Here is a 14,822-nt window from a genome sequence, read left to right as displayed (position 1 = left end):
GTTCTTGTGATAAAATTCTGTGACTAACTGCCTGCTGGTCATTCCTCTTCACTTTGCTGGGTGAACTGGGGATTCTCTCAGCCTTGGTTTGATTATCTGTAGGATGAGGGGTTTGAATTGGATTATTTCCAAGTTCCCTGTTAGTGCTAGAATTGTGATTCTATGAGAAAGCCTAGGGCTTGGATGTCAGTCCATAGTTGGGAGAAAAAAAAGTTAACCATAGACAAAGAATAAGCAAGGAGTTAAGATGAGAAGCAAATAGTGCAAGACATTTTTTGGATATGGCCAGTGAAAGAATTGGTTTTATTCACCTATATGTATTTGTTATAAGAATTTTTTTTTTCTGTGTATGTGGTAGAAGGGAAAGAAATAAGATTTATGCCAATTAAGATTTAATTTTAAGAATTATCAGGGAAGCTAAGAGAAGACAGTCTCTTGTGAGACTGTCAAATGATGGTGAGAAATCAAGAGGAATGAAGATTGAGGAAAATTCCTTTGTGTAGAAAGGAGGAGGTCTTTGGTAATCTCTGAGCGTACAGTTTGAGGATTGTGGTAGGGAAGAATCAAATTATGAGGAATTAGAGGCAGGTGAGGATATACATGGAATATAAACTTTTTGAGATTCAGTTTCATTTTAAATTTTGTATTCTTTATATATTGCCTATTGGCCCTTCTAGATTGACTCCACATAATAGGCCCCGAAAGTCTTTTGACCTGAATTGATTTGAATAATCATTGGAGAATTTTGGAAGTAAAGGGAAGGAGAGAGGGAAATAATATATGTTTAACTGGAAAGAGGAGCAGAGTCAAGTGAAAGTTGATGATTCCCCTTTTCCCTCCCTTTTGAAAGAAGATTGTGCATATAACATGGTGCAAAGAATATAGTGAGCTCCTAGGATGAGGAAGGGACTAGAAGAAAACAACCTTCCTCTGAGAGTAAGAAATGATGGGCTCCAAGGCACAGGAAAGGGTTCCTACTGGGATGGAGGAGTAGAGGCATCTTTATTTGAGACTGTTGGGGAGGAAAAGACCAGAATAGACAGGTTTAGGGAGCATGGTTCACACTTCTCTGGGAGGTACCTTAGCATTCAGAGCCAAAGGTGATGTGATCTAATCCAGCTTGCTGCAAGGGTTCCATTAGAAGTTGCTGTCCTTCTAATCAGTTTCTGGTTGGGTATGTGTCTTGTTTGCACAATCAGATTAAAAACTCCTCATGGATAGGAATAAGGGTTTAGCCTTTTTTCAACCCTGTGGCACCTCAAACTGTGCCAGGAAAATATATTTTCAATACATATTTTGTCCTTGAAACTTCATATAAATATTGATTTATCATATGACCAGCTAATAGTGAGGATTTGAAATAGTTGACATAATATCCCAAGTCCTAGTTGTAAAAACCAGAAAGTTTTAAAAAATGTCTTTGTGCTGATCTGCTATGTGAACACCTCTGAGTTATTACAGTATCTTTCCTTCCGGTGCCATCAGTACTTCATGTACCTATCCTTGATTACAAGTGATCAACTGGCCTAGCCTGGCTGAACAGTGGGAGAGCCCACAGTGGAGCTCAGACAGCCTGCCTTTCAGCCTCTGTTGTTTTCATGAGACCATTACTGCAGCCCTAATTCAATTCCCATTTCTTGGGAAAGAGACCACAAAAATAATACCTTTCACAAAAGAAACCATGGTGAAGACAGAACGAGTGTGTGTATTTCATAATGTCACACTTGGCAAAAGGGAACAAGCAAATGCCTCCCCCACCACCAAAAAGAAATCCACCAACCCAGCAGTATTGGGAACATCACCACCCTTAAAATGTTTTCCTGGTATAGAAACATTAACTTGGGCCATCATTTGTACTCAGAGTTCTGTGCATGTCTTTTTTTAATAGTTGAAAACACAACTCTTGACAATCCAAGTAATTGGTACCACAGGAAAGTGGCTGCTTTCTGCAGAGCATGTGAGCCCATCTACTTATCTTATAAATTAGATAAATAGCTACTTGTTTGTCATCGAGGCTGATGCAAACTTTTAAATGAATTAATTCCATCTCTTTGGATACATCTTATTTTGGGGGAAGGTGGGGGGTTTTGCTGGAAAGCACAACAGGACAAGGTTCTGTGGATGATGTGACCACTTTGATTTTCATGTGTTACAGAGCCAGCTCTATATGCATCTGACAAACTACTCTGTGAACAAACATAATGAGCGCTTTGAACGGGATGAAACTGAAGATAAAGGCAGCAAACGGTCTATCAAATGGTTTACCGAATTCCTACAAACAAATAAACATGATGTTGCTAAGTTTTGGAGTGATATTTCAGTAAGATGATACCATTTGCATGTTACTAGTTGATAATTCTCTGCTTTCAAAACAGTACATTATATAAAACCCAGAAGTCTCCTTAATGCAGTGTTTTTCAGGCCCAATTAATTAGATCAAAATCACACAGTAAGATTTGTCATTGCTTGCCACCAGCATGAGTTTAACAAGTAATTCATAACTAGGGTAACTCTTAGATTAAATTAAACTTTTACTTCAAGATATTGGTTTGTGCCAGTGTATAAGTATACAGATACTTAGTAGTGAAGTCATTTTAGTAGGATTTGGAAGAGAGTAGAACAAGTTATAGCAGAATGGCAAACCTATATGAGACAAGGCTAATAATCATATTATTAAGCTTACTAAGGGGATTAAAACTGTCCTCAAAGTCTAGGAAGCATGCTTATTGAAGATTCACAGTGACACAGAGACTGTGTAATTTGATTTAGAAGCTCTCCTTTTGGGAGGATAGGAGGTAATAAAAATATATGTCATGGGTAATGACCATCAAAGATCAGCAAATTTGTAGATTGTGCCTGCATTGACATTTGTCTCAACCTAATGGTTTGTTAAATTGATGGCTTCCATCCTGAGTAGAGACTAAACATATCCAAACTGGATTTGAGCTTGGCAGGATGATAAATGTTTGTTTGTTGAATTGAAATAAGGTCTTTACTCTATTGTTACCGAGGCTAATTGTTGTAGTTATTTTTTAAACATCCATGTTATGCTGAAAGGTTTGGATAATCCTAGCATGTCAGTGGCGTGAGCACTGGAGTCTATTTTCTAGGATGTGGGCTCAAATCTCGGCTCTTTTGACTGTAACCTTAGACAAGTCACTTATACTTTCTGGGAGTCGGTTTCCTCATCTTTAAAATGAGAGATTAACATTAGGTGATCTGTAAAGCTCCTTCCAAGTCTAAATCTGAGGAGGCATCATTAGATTGAGAACAGAGGACCAACAGGAGTACATTTGATTTAATTTGAAAAGGGACATTTTGAACATCAGCTGATATTGATGGACAGTAATCATGACACCCATAACCCACTAGGCTTGTTGTGGCTTAATGAATAGGTGACTGGGACTTAGCAATATATCCTAATCAAAAATTATCATCAAAAATCTTAATTTTCTCTAAGATTTGACAGGGGTACCTATCCTTATCAGATTAAGCTGTTTTTCCTCCATAGTTCTCACTTCCAAACAGACTTTGCTCTTAGAGAGAGAGAGAGAGACAGAGACTGAGAGAGAGTAGCCACAAGGAGGTCTCACTGAAGGGTATTTAAAATGGAACTAGATGTAAAAAAAAAAAAAAAAAAAGTGGTTATATCCTATCCAAGAGATGATGGCTTTGGATGACATTTCTTCTATATAAGTTGGAGAATTTAATTGGAAAAAGGTTAAATAATATAGAATTGTTGACCAGAAAAATGAGTAATAATGCATTCTACTTGTCTGTTTTAGCCAAAAGTGTAGTTCTAATGAGAATATTCTTTTAAAGTTATAATGTAGAGAATGTTGAGATTGAAAGACTTGGTCTGATAGACACTGATATATTTCTGAGTATCTGAAAATATAGTTAAAAAAACCACTTATTTACAAATCTATAAAATGTATATGGAAAATCCTAATCTTAGAAATGTTATTTCATAGACTATTTTATTACAAATTTACTGTTTACATTTTCATAGTAATCGAACATTTATTTTTTGTTATAGATATTTTACTGTAAACTTTTCAAAAACAATTTTAAAGGTCAACCCTAGGGTAGTATATTAAAAAGATAAGATATTAGTTTGGAACTAAAATTTGTCTTAAAATATCAGATCACAAAGTGTTATTCAGTTTTTTACTTTGGAAAGACTTATTTCTCAAATATACCCTTTCTTCTCTGAAGAAAGTCATAAATAACTCCAATAAAAACAGAACAATGTAACTCTTTTGGCTGAAAGAAAAATTAATAAATTTATTTAAATTCAGGCAGTTAGTAACAATGATGGTAATCATTCAAAAATGTTCTGATTGAATCCTTTAAAAAAAAAAAAACTTACCTAACATTTAAATCTTCCCATGACAAAAGTTTGAGATCTCAAATTTGAAACATAATACATAAAGCCTATATGAAAATGTCTCCTATTATCTTCAATTTTATATATTTCCACATATCAATAATAGCCTTGTAAATAAGGAGTAAAATGTACCAGATCACACTAGGGTTTGTTTCCCCCCCCCCCTTACCTTTTGTGCCCTTTCATAGATGTGCTTGCTGGGAAATTTGATTAATTTTGATTGGCAGAATACATACTAAATGACAATGAAATTGCATTTAGTGGTACATCAGTGGCTCAAAGATGGCCTAATCTATTTTAAAACCTTGAAATAAGTTTACCCATAACTCAAAAAGCTGGAAATAGGACTGTGTTGTTCCCAAGAGAGACATGGATAGCTAGTTGAATGAAATCAGTAGTCTCTTCTCTCTGTTGTGTGGTATCAATTGTTAGTCATTCTAGGACCATTGCTGCAGTAATATACTGGAAGATACATAGAATCAGACTGTTTGTTTCTACTTGACCTTTTCTGGTGTTACCATGTGGTCTTGTCATTTCTAACCAAATTGTCTGAAAACTCCACTGTTGTATTTCTTCTAGTCTCGCCCAGGTCTGTGTCTGAGGAGTCGGCTTTCTGCAGAAATTGGGAAGGCTTAACTGCTTGTGCCTTCCTTTTTAATTCTGTTTTGGGATGGTGTTTATGCTCCCTGGCAGGGGGAGATAAACAAATGTATTCAACTAGGTATAGAAAATAGAGTGCTCAAGGAAAGCTTTCCACAGAAAATGAAAAACAAAAACAACCTCAATGGAATAAATATTCCACAAACTTGGCTATTCAGTAAAACAGATTAGTATTGCTAGAGACAACATGCAGAGAGCAAAAAATAGGACCAATGCCCCGACTGATCTCCTGGTCTTGCCCTCTAGCTGAGGGCTTCTGCAGATGTCTTTGTGTCCTGGTTCTCTTGGGCAGGAGCCTGAGGAAGCCCCTTCATCCCTTCTCACAATTGTGAAAAATACAGAAATGCAATCTGTAGTTTGGCAAAGGAAAATAAGACAAAACTGCATTGAAATAGTTATTTAAATAGAAAGGAAAACAAAAGTTCCTAGACCCCAGGTTAAGAATCCCTGCTTTAGCTAGTCCCTGCTTGGTAAAATTGATCCTTTAAAAAACAAATTCTAATAACTCGGTCTAAAATTGGTTTTCTTTTGTAGAAAATCCCGAAAGCTAGCTTCTTTTCAGTTTATGTCCTTCAAGCCCTTTCCATTTAACAGCTTTTTTCCAATCTTAATGTGAATAAAGACCCTCAGGTGCCTTCCACTGGCCTTTTTGTTGTTGTATTTTTTTGAAAGTCTCTGGGGGAGAATGTCAGTCTGAAGCCCTGCTTTTGCCTTTAGCTTGTAGCTAATAAAAACAGTGTTCATTAACTCTTTACTTTATGCAAAATAGAAATCAGATACAATATAGTGTTCATTTTTCATCTGTTTTATCACATTTTATCTAGGAATTGGTGGTAAAAACTCTGATTGTAGCAGAACCACATGTCTTGCATGCATATCGCATGTGTAGACCTGGACAACCCCCAGGAAGTGAAAGTGTCTGCTTTGAAGTCCTGGGATTTGATATTTTGTTGGACAGAAAACTGAAGCCGTGGCTTCTGGAGGTAATGTATTCTTTATAAAGAATGAGAAATGCTCAATATGCTCAATATACCTTGCGTTTTAAAATGTCTCTCTTCATACAGTGTTAATAGCACCCTTTCACAGCTGAGTGCTCTTCCTAGTTAGGCTCGGCAGACCATTTGAATTGGAAATAGCTATAGAAAGCTCTGCATGGGAGCTGGGTTTTATTCACGAGGCAGTGGGCAAGACTTCTCCAGAGTTCACACCAGACATTGAATATCATGCTAATATGAGGGAGGGTTTGGAACTTCTCAGTACATATGAGTCTGCCCTTTCCTTTCTGCAGCATTGCATATTTCTTCATTCTAGACAATGCAAAGCTAATTGACAATCAGGGTAGTGTAGTATCACAGGGGGAAGATTTTCATTTCACAGTGTAGGAAACGAGGTGGGATTGAAAAGATAGAAGAAAGGAAAAAAATGAAGGTAATTATCTAGATAATTTAAGTAGAAAGTTTGCTTATAAAGAAAAAAAAAAGTAATGTTTTTTTTTTTTTTTGGGGGGGGGACTTTTGGCAAGGTAAAGAGACTGAAAGGAAAAGTTAGAAGGTTAAATAAGACCGAGAATACTTTATATTGGAATAGGACTTTTGAATTCAAAGTGTTTTCTTGTAGGTTTTTCTCATTTATCTGTCTTAGTCCATACAGCCCATTTTCACCAGATAATTGCTCCTTTCTACCAGACCATGCTGCCTCTAGGGTGGTAAGCCCTTGAACACCGGAATGCTTTATCAATCATTTTTATTATTTGGAGATAGAATGGAAGAGAACTGTTGAAGGGAGAGAAGAGGAAAGAAGAAAGATAATTTCAGCTTCCTTATTGGACAGCTGCCTTGGGTATCATTTTGGGGGAATATCTGATTGTCAGTATCAGAAAACAAAACTCAAAGCGAGACAACTTTAATTTGCTTCTTGTCAGCATAAGTGGTAGACTGATTTATCCACTCTGGTGCCTGGTTCACAGACAACCCATGACATAGGGAGCTTCTGCATTTATAAATATATACACATGCAGACATGGCTCTCAACTAAGCTTGTCCCCCCACCTCATCCTTTCCTCACTCCCAAGCCCAGCATCCAGATTCTTCTTTTAGAACAAAGAAGCTAATAAGTCACTGTCTCAGATTAAGTGATCTTTTTGGCATTATTACCGTCAGGAATGTTTACATTTTAGAAAAGAATCATCGACTTGGGGAAAAAAAAGAGCCTAAAGGAATTGATTTCCTGATGGTGAAATTTCAAGTTGTACCAAGACAGGGGAGAGGTTTTTGATCAGATCCTTCTGCTTTGTGGAAATCGTCTTAGTTGGTAAAAGACCAGTAGAAAAGAAATTGCCTTTTTGTCACCAGAAGCTTGGGTTTTGAGGGCTGAAATTCACAGTGAAAGGGAACTTATGTTTACCAGTTTTGCTGACAAATTGCTCACAGCAGCAGCTATAGCTAGTCTGTGTTGCTTGATCAAAGTCTTAAATCTAACTGCCTGTGAATGAGAAAAGGATGATGTTGATGCTGACCATTGACACCAAGCAAAATGAGTCTTGTTGTTAGTTAACTAACTTCCTGAGTGGGCAACTGATTGATGCTAGTCATCACTACAATTTAGTTCAGTTCAGCAAGCACTTGTACAAAACTCCGTGCTAGACTGTGTTTATGTGTATTTGTGTGTATGTGGTAAGCTGGGAAACCTTAAACAGAAGCACCGAAGGAGTGATAGCCATCATTGGAGGGCAGCAGTTGAACATTCACTTGGGAAAGTCCTGTGAGAAGAGTTGTGGGGTCAATTGTCCAGTGACTTGACATTTTTCCAGTAAGCTAGCGCAAGATTTTTGGAGCAGGGAAATGAGGTAATGAAAGCAGCACTGAGGGAGCTTTATCGAGCAGTTGGTATCTGGATAGATTGGCAGGGGGGACCAAAGACAAGACGCGCTAGTTAAGAGGCAGCTACTGCAGTAATCCAGCAGTTGGAGATCCACAACTGGAGATTAAGGGAGCAGTTCTCCGTCACAATAATGCATTCATTAGTGACTGTTTACCGAAGGCAGATGGACAGCACAAATATGTTTGATCATCTTCTTTCCCCAGGACAGCTGCCTTTTATTGCTTATTCAGGATTGGAAAGGAAGGGGGAAAAAAGGCAGCACATTCCAAATAGAATATAAGTTATGTCAGTGCTTGTTCTAGATATAAGGATTTGACATAGTATCATTCACTGGATTAAGAAAAATGGCAAAGCAAAGAGTCCAAATCCCAAAATGTTAGGCTTTTTTGTTGCTGCTGCTGTTTTGCTGAAATGTTTGTTTTGCACAAGTTTTCCTGTGCAGTATACTGCACAGGATTGAATTTGTTTGCATTTATTAAAATTCAACTCTGTATTTAGTGTTGATTGAAAGGTGGGAGAGAGAGAGAGAGAGAGAAAGAGAGAGAACACACACAAGCTTGAACAAACAAAAAAAATAGCCTCAGGTCTCAAAAATATTAGATATTTAAGATATAGCTTAAAATATATACTTTTTTGAGGAGATGTGAGGGCATGAGCATTTTCAAGGCTCATGATAGACTACCTGAAGGAGGTGGTATTTCAGCTGAGTCATGAACAAATCTATTATTTTTAGAGGAGTTGTTAAAAAAGGTAGGAAAGGGCTGTCCAGGTATTTGGATATAACTTGTAAGAGGGCATAAGTTGCAGGCAACAGCCACTTTTGTGATATGTGAAAGGAAGTGATGAGTCCCAAAATAAATTTTTGTTTTTATTAAAAAATTTTCAGTTCAGAATTCTTTCTCTTATCCTCTGTTCCCCACCCAATGGGAAGATGAAGTCATGTAAAATATTTCCATATTAGCCATGTTAAGGGGAACACAAGGCAATAAAAATAAAGAAGGTAAAAAAAGATGCTCGAAAGATTATCACTTCTGTTCTTTCATAAAATAAGTTGAAAAAAGCAGATCAGAGCTAAATTCGAAAGGGCTTTTAATGCTGAACAGAGGAGCTCAGATTTGATCTTTGATGCAATGGGATGCTGCTGCAGACTTTGGTACAGGGGAGTGCATGACTCCCTGTTCTATATTTTGGAAAGATTAGTTGGACATTTGAAAGGAAAGATAAACTAAGAGGGCAATTAGGAATTTATACTAGTATACCAGGCAAGAGATTATGAAGTGTGGGATAAAGGTGGTGGTGGCAGCCATGGGAATAGGAAATGGGAACAAATGCAAGAGATATTGTGGAAGAAGTAACAAGACTTGGCAACTGATTAGATCTGGCAGGTGAAGGATAGGGAAAAGAGGTGACAATCATTTAACAATCATTAACATTTATTAAGTACCTTCTATATACTAGGCATAGAGCTAGGTGCTAGGGTAGGTGGTGGGGTCAGAGGTTAGATAGCAAGGGACATGAATGGGAGGTGAACTATAGGCTGTAGCTGGGGGCGGGGTGGGGCGGTGTAAATAGGAAGAAGGGTCAAGAATCTTTTTCTCTTGGGCTGGAGGAGATCTGGCTTTTTTAGGCAGTTGGGAAGGAGATAATAGTCATAGGGGACAATAGACTGAATGCAAAAGAGGGAATGATTTGGAATTACATCGGTTGGGATCTGGGGTACAAATAGTGGGACTGGACAAATAGTGGAGAAGCCATCTGGATTGAGCCAGGGAGAAAAGGATAATCAGCAGTTAGCATATAATTAGCCACATCCCTTTTTTGGTAGTGATATAGAAATAATAGCATTTGTTACCATCCCCCCCACCCCCCATGACAAGCGTCTCCCACCCTATCCCCAGTTTATAGTTTTAGACTGCATACAATTCCAGCTTGTGGTCAGATGGGTGAAGGAATGAGAACACGAGATGCCAGGATGGATTTATATGTCTGAAGGGTCATGGATAATGGAAAGACCCCTGCATTTGGAGTACTTGGGGTTGAATTCTACCTCAGCCAGCTCTCCATAGAGCCTCCATAGCTTGCCAGTGGCGCCCCCTCCTCCCAATTCAGGATTTAAAAGGAGCAGCAGATCAGGTTGATCATCTTCAAGCCCACTTCCAGCTTTAAAACATTGGGTTTTCTTTTTTTCTTTTTTCTTTTTTTTTTTTCTTTCTTTCTTTCTTTCTTTCTTTTTTTTTTTTTTTTTTTTTTTGGTGCTGCTCTCCTCAGTGGGAGCTCTGCCCGCCCTCCTCTGCCAGCCAGCCCCCTCCCCCTCCCCGGCTTTCTTTAGCAGAAGCACTTGATTCCTCGGGACTCCTAATCTCTCCCCCCTTCTCTGGTTCCCGAAACGAGGCTTTGGGGACTTGCCCTTTCTGCCACCTGTGGGGCCCCTGTCTAGCGTGCGACAGACACCTTAAGTCTGCCCCTTCTGCCCCTGCTTGACATTCTCCAGTTTCACCTTTTCCATGGGCCCCTCCTGCGCACACCTGTCCCTGCTCTTCCCTCCCCTGCCCTGGCCAGCTTAGCTGTCCTCTCCATCTCTGACATAAGAGAGGTGGGCGAGGGAGGGAGGGAGGCCGGCTGGGGACTGGGGCCCTGAAAGGGGACTGGGGAGCTGGGAGCTGCTTCCCCACAAGCCCCAGGAGAAAGCTCTCGAGAAACCAGTGATTCAGACTGTTTTTTTTTTTTAAATGCAGCTTCCACATATTCCTCCCTATTTGCAATATAACTGAAAATTAACTGAACCTTTTAAAGTCTCTTTAGCATTGAAATCCTGAAAAATAAAAACAAAAACATTAGCCCCCATGAAGATTCATGGAAACAAGAGTTTGGAAAGATAGGAGAGAAAAAGTACCTCCATTTTCTATTCACTCGTTCTTCGGCAGTGATTAATTATAATAACCATAAAAATATATCCAACAACAGCTAATAGTTCTGGCTAAATAAACATTTCTTGTATCTGTGAGAAAACTGCATGAAAGTGGTTTTTTAAGCAAATTCTGATCGTCATATAGAAAGACCTTTGGCGCCACCAAGTGGAAGAAAACAGTTAATGTTAATTATACGGGAAATAAACATTTTCTGGAAATTTTGAAGCCGAGGGAAAATGCATATTCCTTTTCCTATCTTCTCAAATCCCCCTGCTCCAAAGTAAATATTGGAAAAGTGGAAATATAGGCAATATTTTGCATCCGTGGAGTGTTTTTTAATCACTTTGATTACTTTAGATATGGAAGGAGTAGTGAAGTTGAGATGACCTTCTTCCCCAGATATACTGCATGGAACAGTATGATTTATTCAGTTGACAGTTGCAAGGCCCTATTGAAATGATTTATATTTGGTTACAAATGGGGCTTCAAGCTGTTGAAATCTGAGGATCATAGGTCCCCCTCCAGTTTTACCAGTTTAGGAATCAATGAAGGGAAGAAGCAAAAATTCAATTTGAAAAACTGTTTTTCCTCCCCTCGGCTCAGGGTCCTTTGGTGTTGGGCAAGTAAAGAGTGAAGAGAAGCTTAGAAGCTCTCTGCCGGGCCTGGGGGCCATGCCCTCTGTGCTTTGGGCTTGTTCCCCAGCCTTTCCTTGCAGGAACATGGACTCCCTTTCTGGTGTTTTGGCTTGGGTCAGCTTGGGGAGCTTTTTGGCTGGGAGATGGTGGGCTGGGGCAGTTGCTGGTACCTTTCCACATGTCCATTCACTTTTGTGCATTGGTCCTTGGAGGGTGCAGACCCTGAACATGTGTCCGGCTGGGGGGGATTTTTGGGTGCCTTTGACATGATGGTGGGGGGAAGGTTGAAGGAAACCTGGAGAAGGAGAAATGTGCAGAAGGATGCTGCACTAGCTTGCTGGACTGCTTATTGACTGACCTGTACCAGAGCCATCTTTAGCTTGGTTCTGTTCTGCACTGATGGAAATTAATCAGGAAACCATGATCAAGCATCTGCTGCTGTATTAAGCTGATTATTTTGGGAGACAGACAGGTTGCCAAGAGGGTCTTGGATTCTAAGTCAAACTGAACCCCTTTCTGCCTCGGTCACTCTCTCTCTTTGTGACTGTAGACAAAACACTTCACCTCTTGGGGCCTCATTATACTCATCTGTAACATGGGAGGATGGGATACACTTTTCCAGTCCCAGATCTATGATCCTAAGTGCTAAGAAAGTTCTCATTATTTTTATTTGTTTTCTGTCTTAGCATCTTGGGTCCAAGAGATTTGTTCTGTCTGAATGGGCCGACAGCACAGTTTTTACCATTTCTTTATTAAAGTCGTGTGTTTGGTGAATTAAATGTCTGTGCCTCCTATTTCTTCCAATTTATCACTGTCTCAATTTAAAGCAGACATTAGCAAACTTTGGATCAAGGCAAAGGCTGCAGAAAGCTGTTTGCTTATAAAACAACTAATCCTATCATAAGAACTAGAGTTTGCATCCAAGTAAAAGTGCTAGAAGTTGAATATGAAAGGACAGAAATTTTTCTGAAAATCCTAGCCAGACTTACTAAGGGGAGGGGAGCAAAGGGAGAGGGCTATTCTCCTGTTAGCTCCCATTTCTTACTGATCAAATGAATTATGGGGCTTTTCAAAATACCTCCTTGAATGTTGGGCCAAATATTGTAATAAAACTTTTTCTGCATTTGCTTTGTGGGATAGAAAAAGTTAAAAACTCCTTTAAAAGTCAAGGGAAGAAAACTAGGAGCTATTAGGGATCAGAATAAAATTGGCTTGCTCCTTTCTCTAGGAATAATTTTGGAAGCCCAAGTGTAACTGGGCACTCTGAACCAGTTTTTTCCGTCTGTGTGTAAGTTGATTCTCCTCCTAGTATATTAACATCCAAAAGAGGATCCATATTCCCCATTCCATTCAGTCCTGATAAACTCTATTTATACAGAGCCTAAAATTACCAGAGCACAGTCTTTACCATTTAACTCTTAATGGTCAGTTTACCCACTGTGTGTGTGTGTGTGAAGAGAGCTGAGAAGTTATGAACTTAAAAAAGGCTCGAACTTGAAGACTGAAAGCTGGTGATTTGGTGTCTGTTAATGAAGGGGCTGCTCTGGTGGTCAGCAGATGGGGGGGTGAAGCATCAGGTGTGGTGGCAAGGCTGGGGTAGGTTCCTTTGAGTCCAGGCTGCTCCGACACTGGCCCCTGCAGAGTGGAATGGATAAGTTGAAGTGACTGCCAGACCTTGCCTTTCTGGGTGTCCTAGAAGGGTGCTGGCAAAGGGGGAGGGCAGAGGGGCAGAGAGCCATGTCACATGAGGAATGATGGGAGGATCAAGGGATCATAGACTTGGCCTGCTAAGAGACATTGGAGACCATCTGGTCTGACCATCCATGTTTGACAGTGAAAAACCAGAGGTCCTGAGAGGGAGGTCGCCTGTCCAAGGTCATGATAGGGAAGGTGAATGCTAGCATCAATATGGCGTTCTAAGGTTTGTTGAGCATTTTACCCAGGCTAACTGGTAACAGGCGAATGGATTCCAAATGTGAGAAGACATATGATGTCTGCTTGTCTTCAGCATGTTGGGAAGAAATTAGACTGGCCCGGTACCTTCCCTGTTGAGTCTTCTCTTGCTACAGATGTATAAATAACTAGAACAGACAGATAAAAGATAAATATTGGTCACCCTCAAAAACCATAGCCAGGCCAAAAAAAAATGAACTTTTCTAAAGATTATCACCACTTCACAATGGAACCAGCTAGCTTGGGAGGCACTGAACTCTCCATTACTCTGAATATTCGTTTGGAGAGGCTAGATGAACGAACCTGTCGATGTGATAGAAGAGACTATTTTAGGTGGTGGCAGGTTGGATTAGAAGACCACCACATTTCCTTCTTACTCTACTTTTTCTGATTGTCTTATTTCTGGACCTCCAAGATAATATGAAAACAAAGGAAGCTTCTCCTTAGTCTCTCCCTTTGGTTGCTAGGAGTAATCTATTGGGCTTGCCTTGGCAGTTATACTACAGGAAGCCAAAGCATAATAATTTTAAAGACTAACTCCTCAAGCTGTTAATTTCTCCCACCCTCATGGCTTTCTCCATTCCTGGTTCCAGGAGACTCGAGTCCCATTATTGAGGTTCAGCAAATTTCTCTTTATGCTCCAAATTGTTGAATTATACACAATCCAAATACATGCACAAACACACATATACATATACATGAACAAAGGTACACCTCCTCCCCACACACATATACTGAACCTGCTCATTCCCCTCCTACTCTCACCACCAACATCCACTTAGACAAAATTATACAGTAAGGTAGTTTCATTTCATATTCCTACCTTTTCTTTTGTAGACCATTTTCCATAAAATTCTGGGTCTACCCAGCACTTTATGCCTCCCAATTCTCAGAGCTCATTGCTTCTCCACTGACATTTCAAACTGGACCGAGTTAACTAATAAAACTAATGAACTAGTGGTATGTTAGTTCTTGGGTTAGTAGTAAGTAGAGGGCTGAATTGGGAGTCAAGAGCCCATGTGTTCAATACCTGCCTCAGACACATACTGGCTATGTGACCCTGGATCAGTCACTTAGTCTACTTACAGGATGTCCCCCCTTCTGTCCCTTCTTCAAGGCAACTCTGGCCAGAACTAGTTTTACATTGGTAGAGGCAGTAATCTCATTGCGAGTCACCTGTACCAGTGAGATTACTGGTCCAATCCAAAAAAACCCTCTAAATCAAACCAAACCATAAGTCATAATAGCTCTAGTAGCTCCCTCATAGGATGATTGTCAGGATTAAAGGAGATGACATGTGGCAAACTTATTTTGTAATATATAAACTTTGTAAACTTTAAACCATTCTTTATAAAAAGTCCCAGTATTGACCATACTTTTCTTCCTACAGCCCCA

At 39.5% G+C, this 14,822-nt stretch overlaps 1 protein-coding gene across 4 annotated transcripts in view; it reads left to right on the top strand.

The window, feature by feature from the left end:
* TTLL7 (tubulin tyrosine ligase like 7) overlaps positions 1 to 14,822 on the top strand; it is a 354,831-nt gene that overhangs the window by 89,718 nt on the left and 250,291 nt on the right. For all 4 annotated transcript variants that reach the window (XR_007953864.1, XM_051999183.1, XM_051999182.1 and 1 more), the window contains exons 8-9: positions 2,156 to 2,320; positions 5,875 to 6,033. Coding sequence is in view for 3 of the 4 variants with exons in the window: in XM_051999183.1 (XP_051855143.1) it covers positions 2,156 to 2,320; positions 5,875 to 6,033 (324 nt within the window). In the remaining variant the exon portion in view is untranslated. The remainder of the gene's footprint in view (positions 1 to 2,155; positions 2,321 to 5,874; positions 6,034 to 14,822) is intronic.

The sequence above is a fragment of the Antechinus flavipes genome, chromosome 4 (genome assembly GCF_016432865.1).
Source record: "Antechinus flavipes isolate AdamAnt ecotype Samford, QLD, Australia chromosome 4, AdamAnt_v2, whole genome shotgun sequence".
NCBI classification, from domain to species: domain Eukaryota; kingdom Metazoa; phylum Chordata; class Mammalia; order Dasyuromorphia; family Dasyuridae; genus Antechinus; species Antechinus flavipes.
Note: the sequence above shows the minus strand (reverse complement) of the source record. Positions and strands in the feature narration are given on the sequence as shown.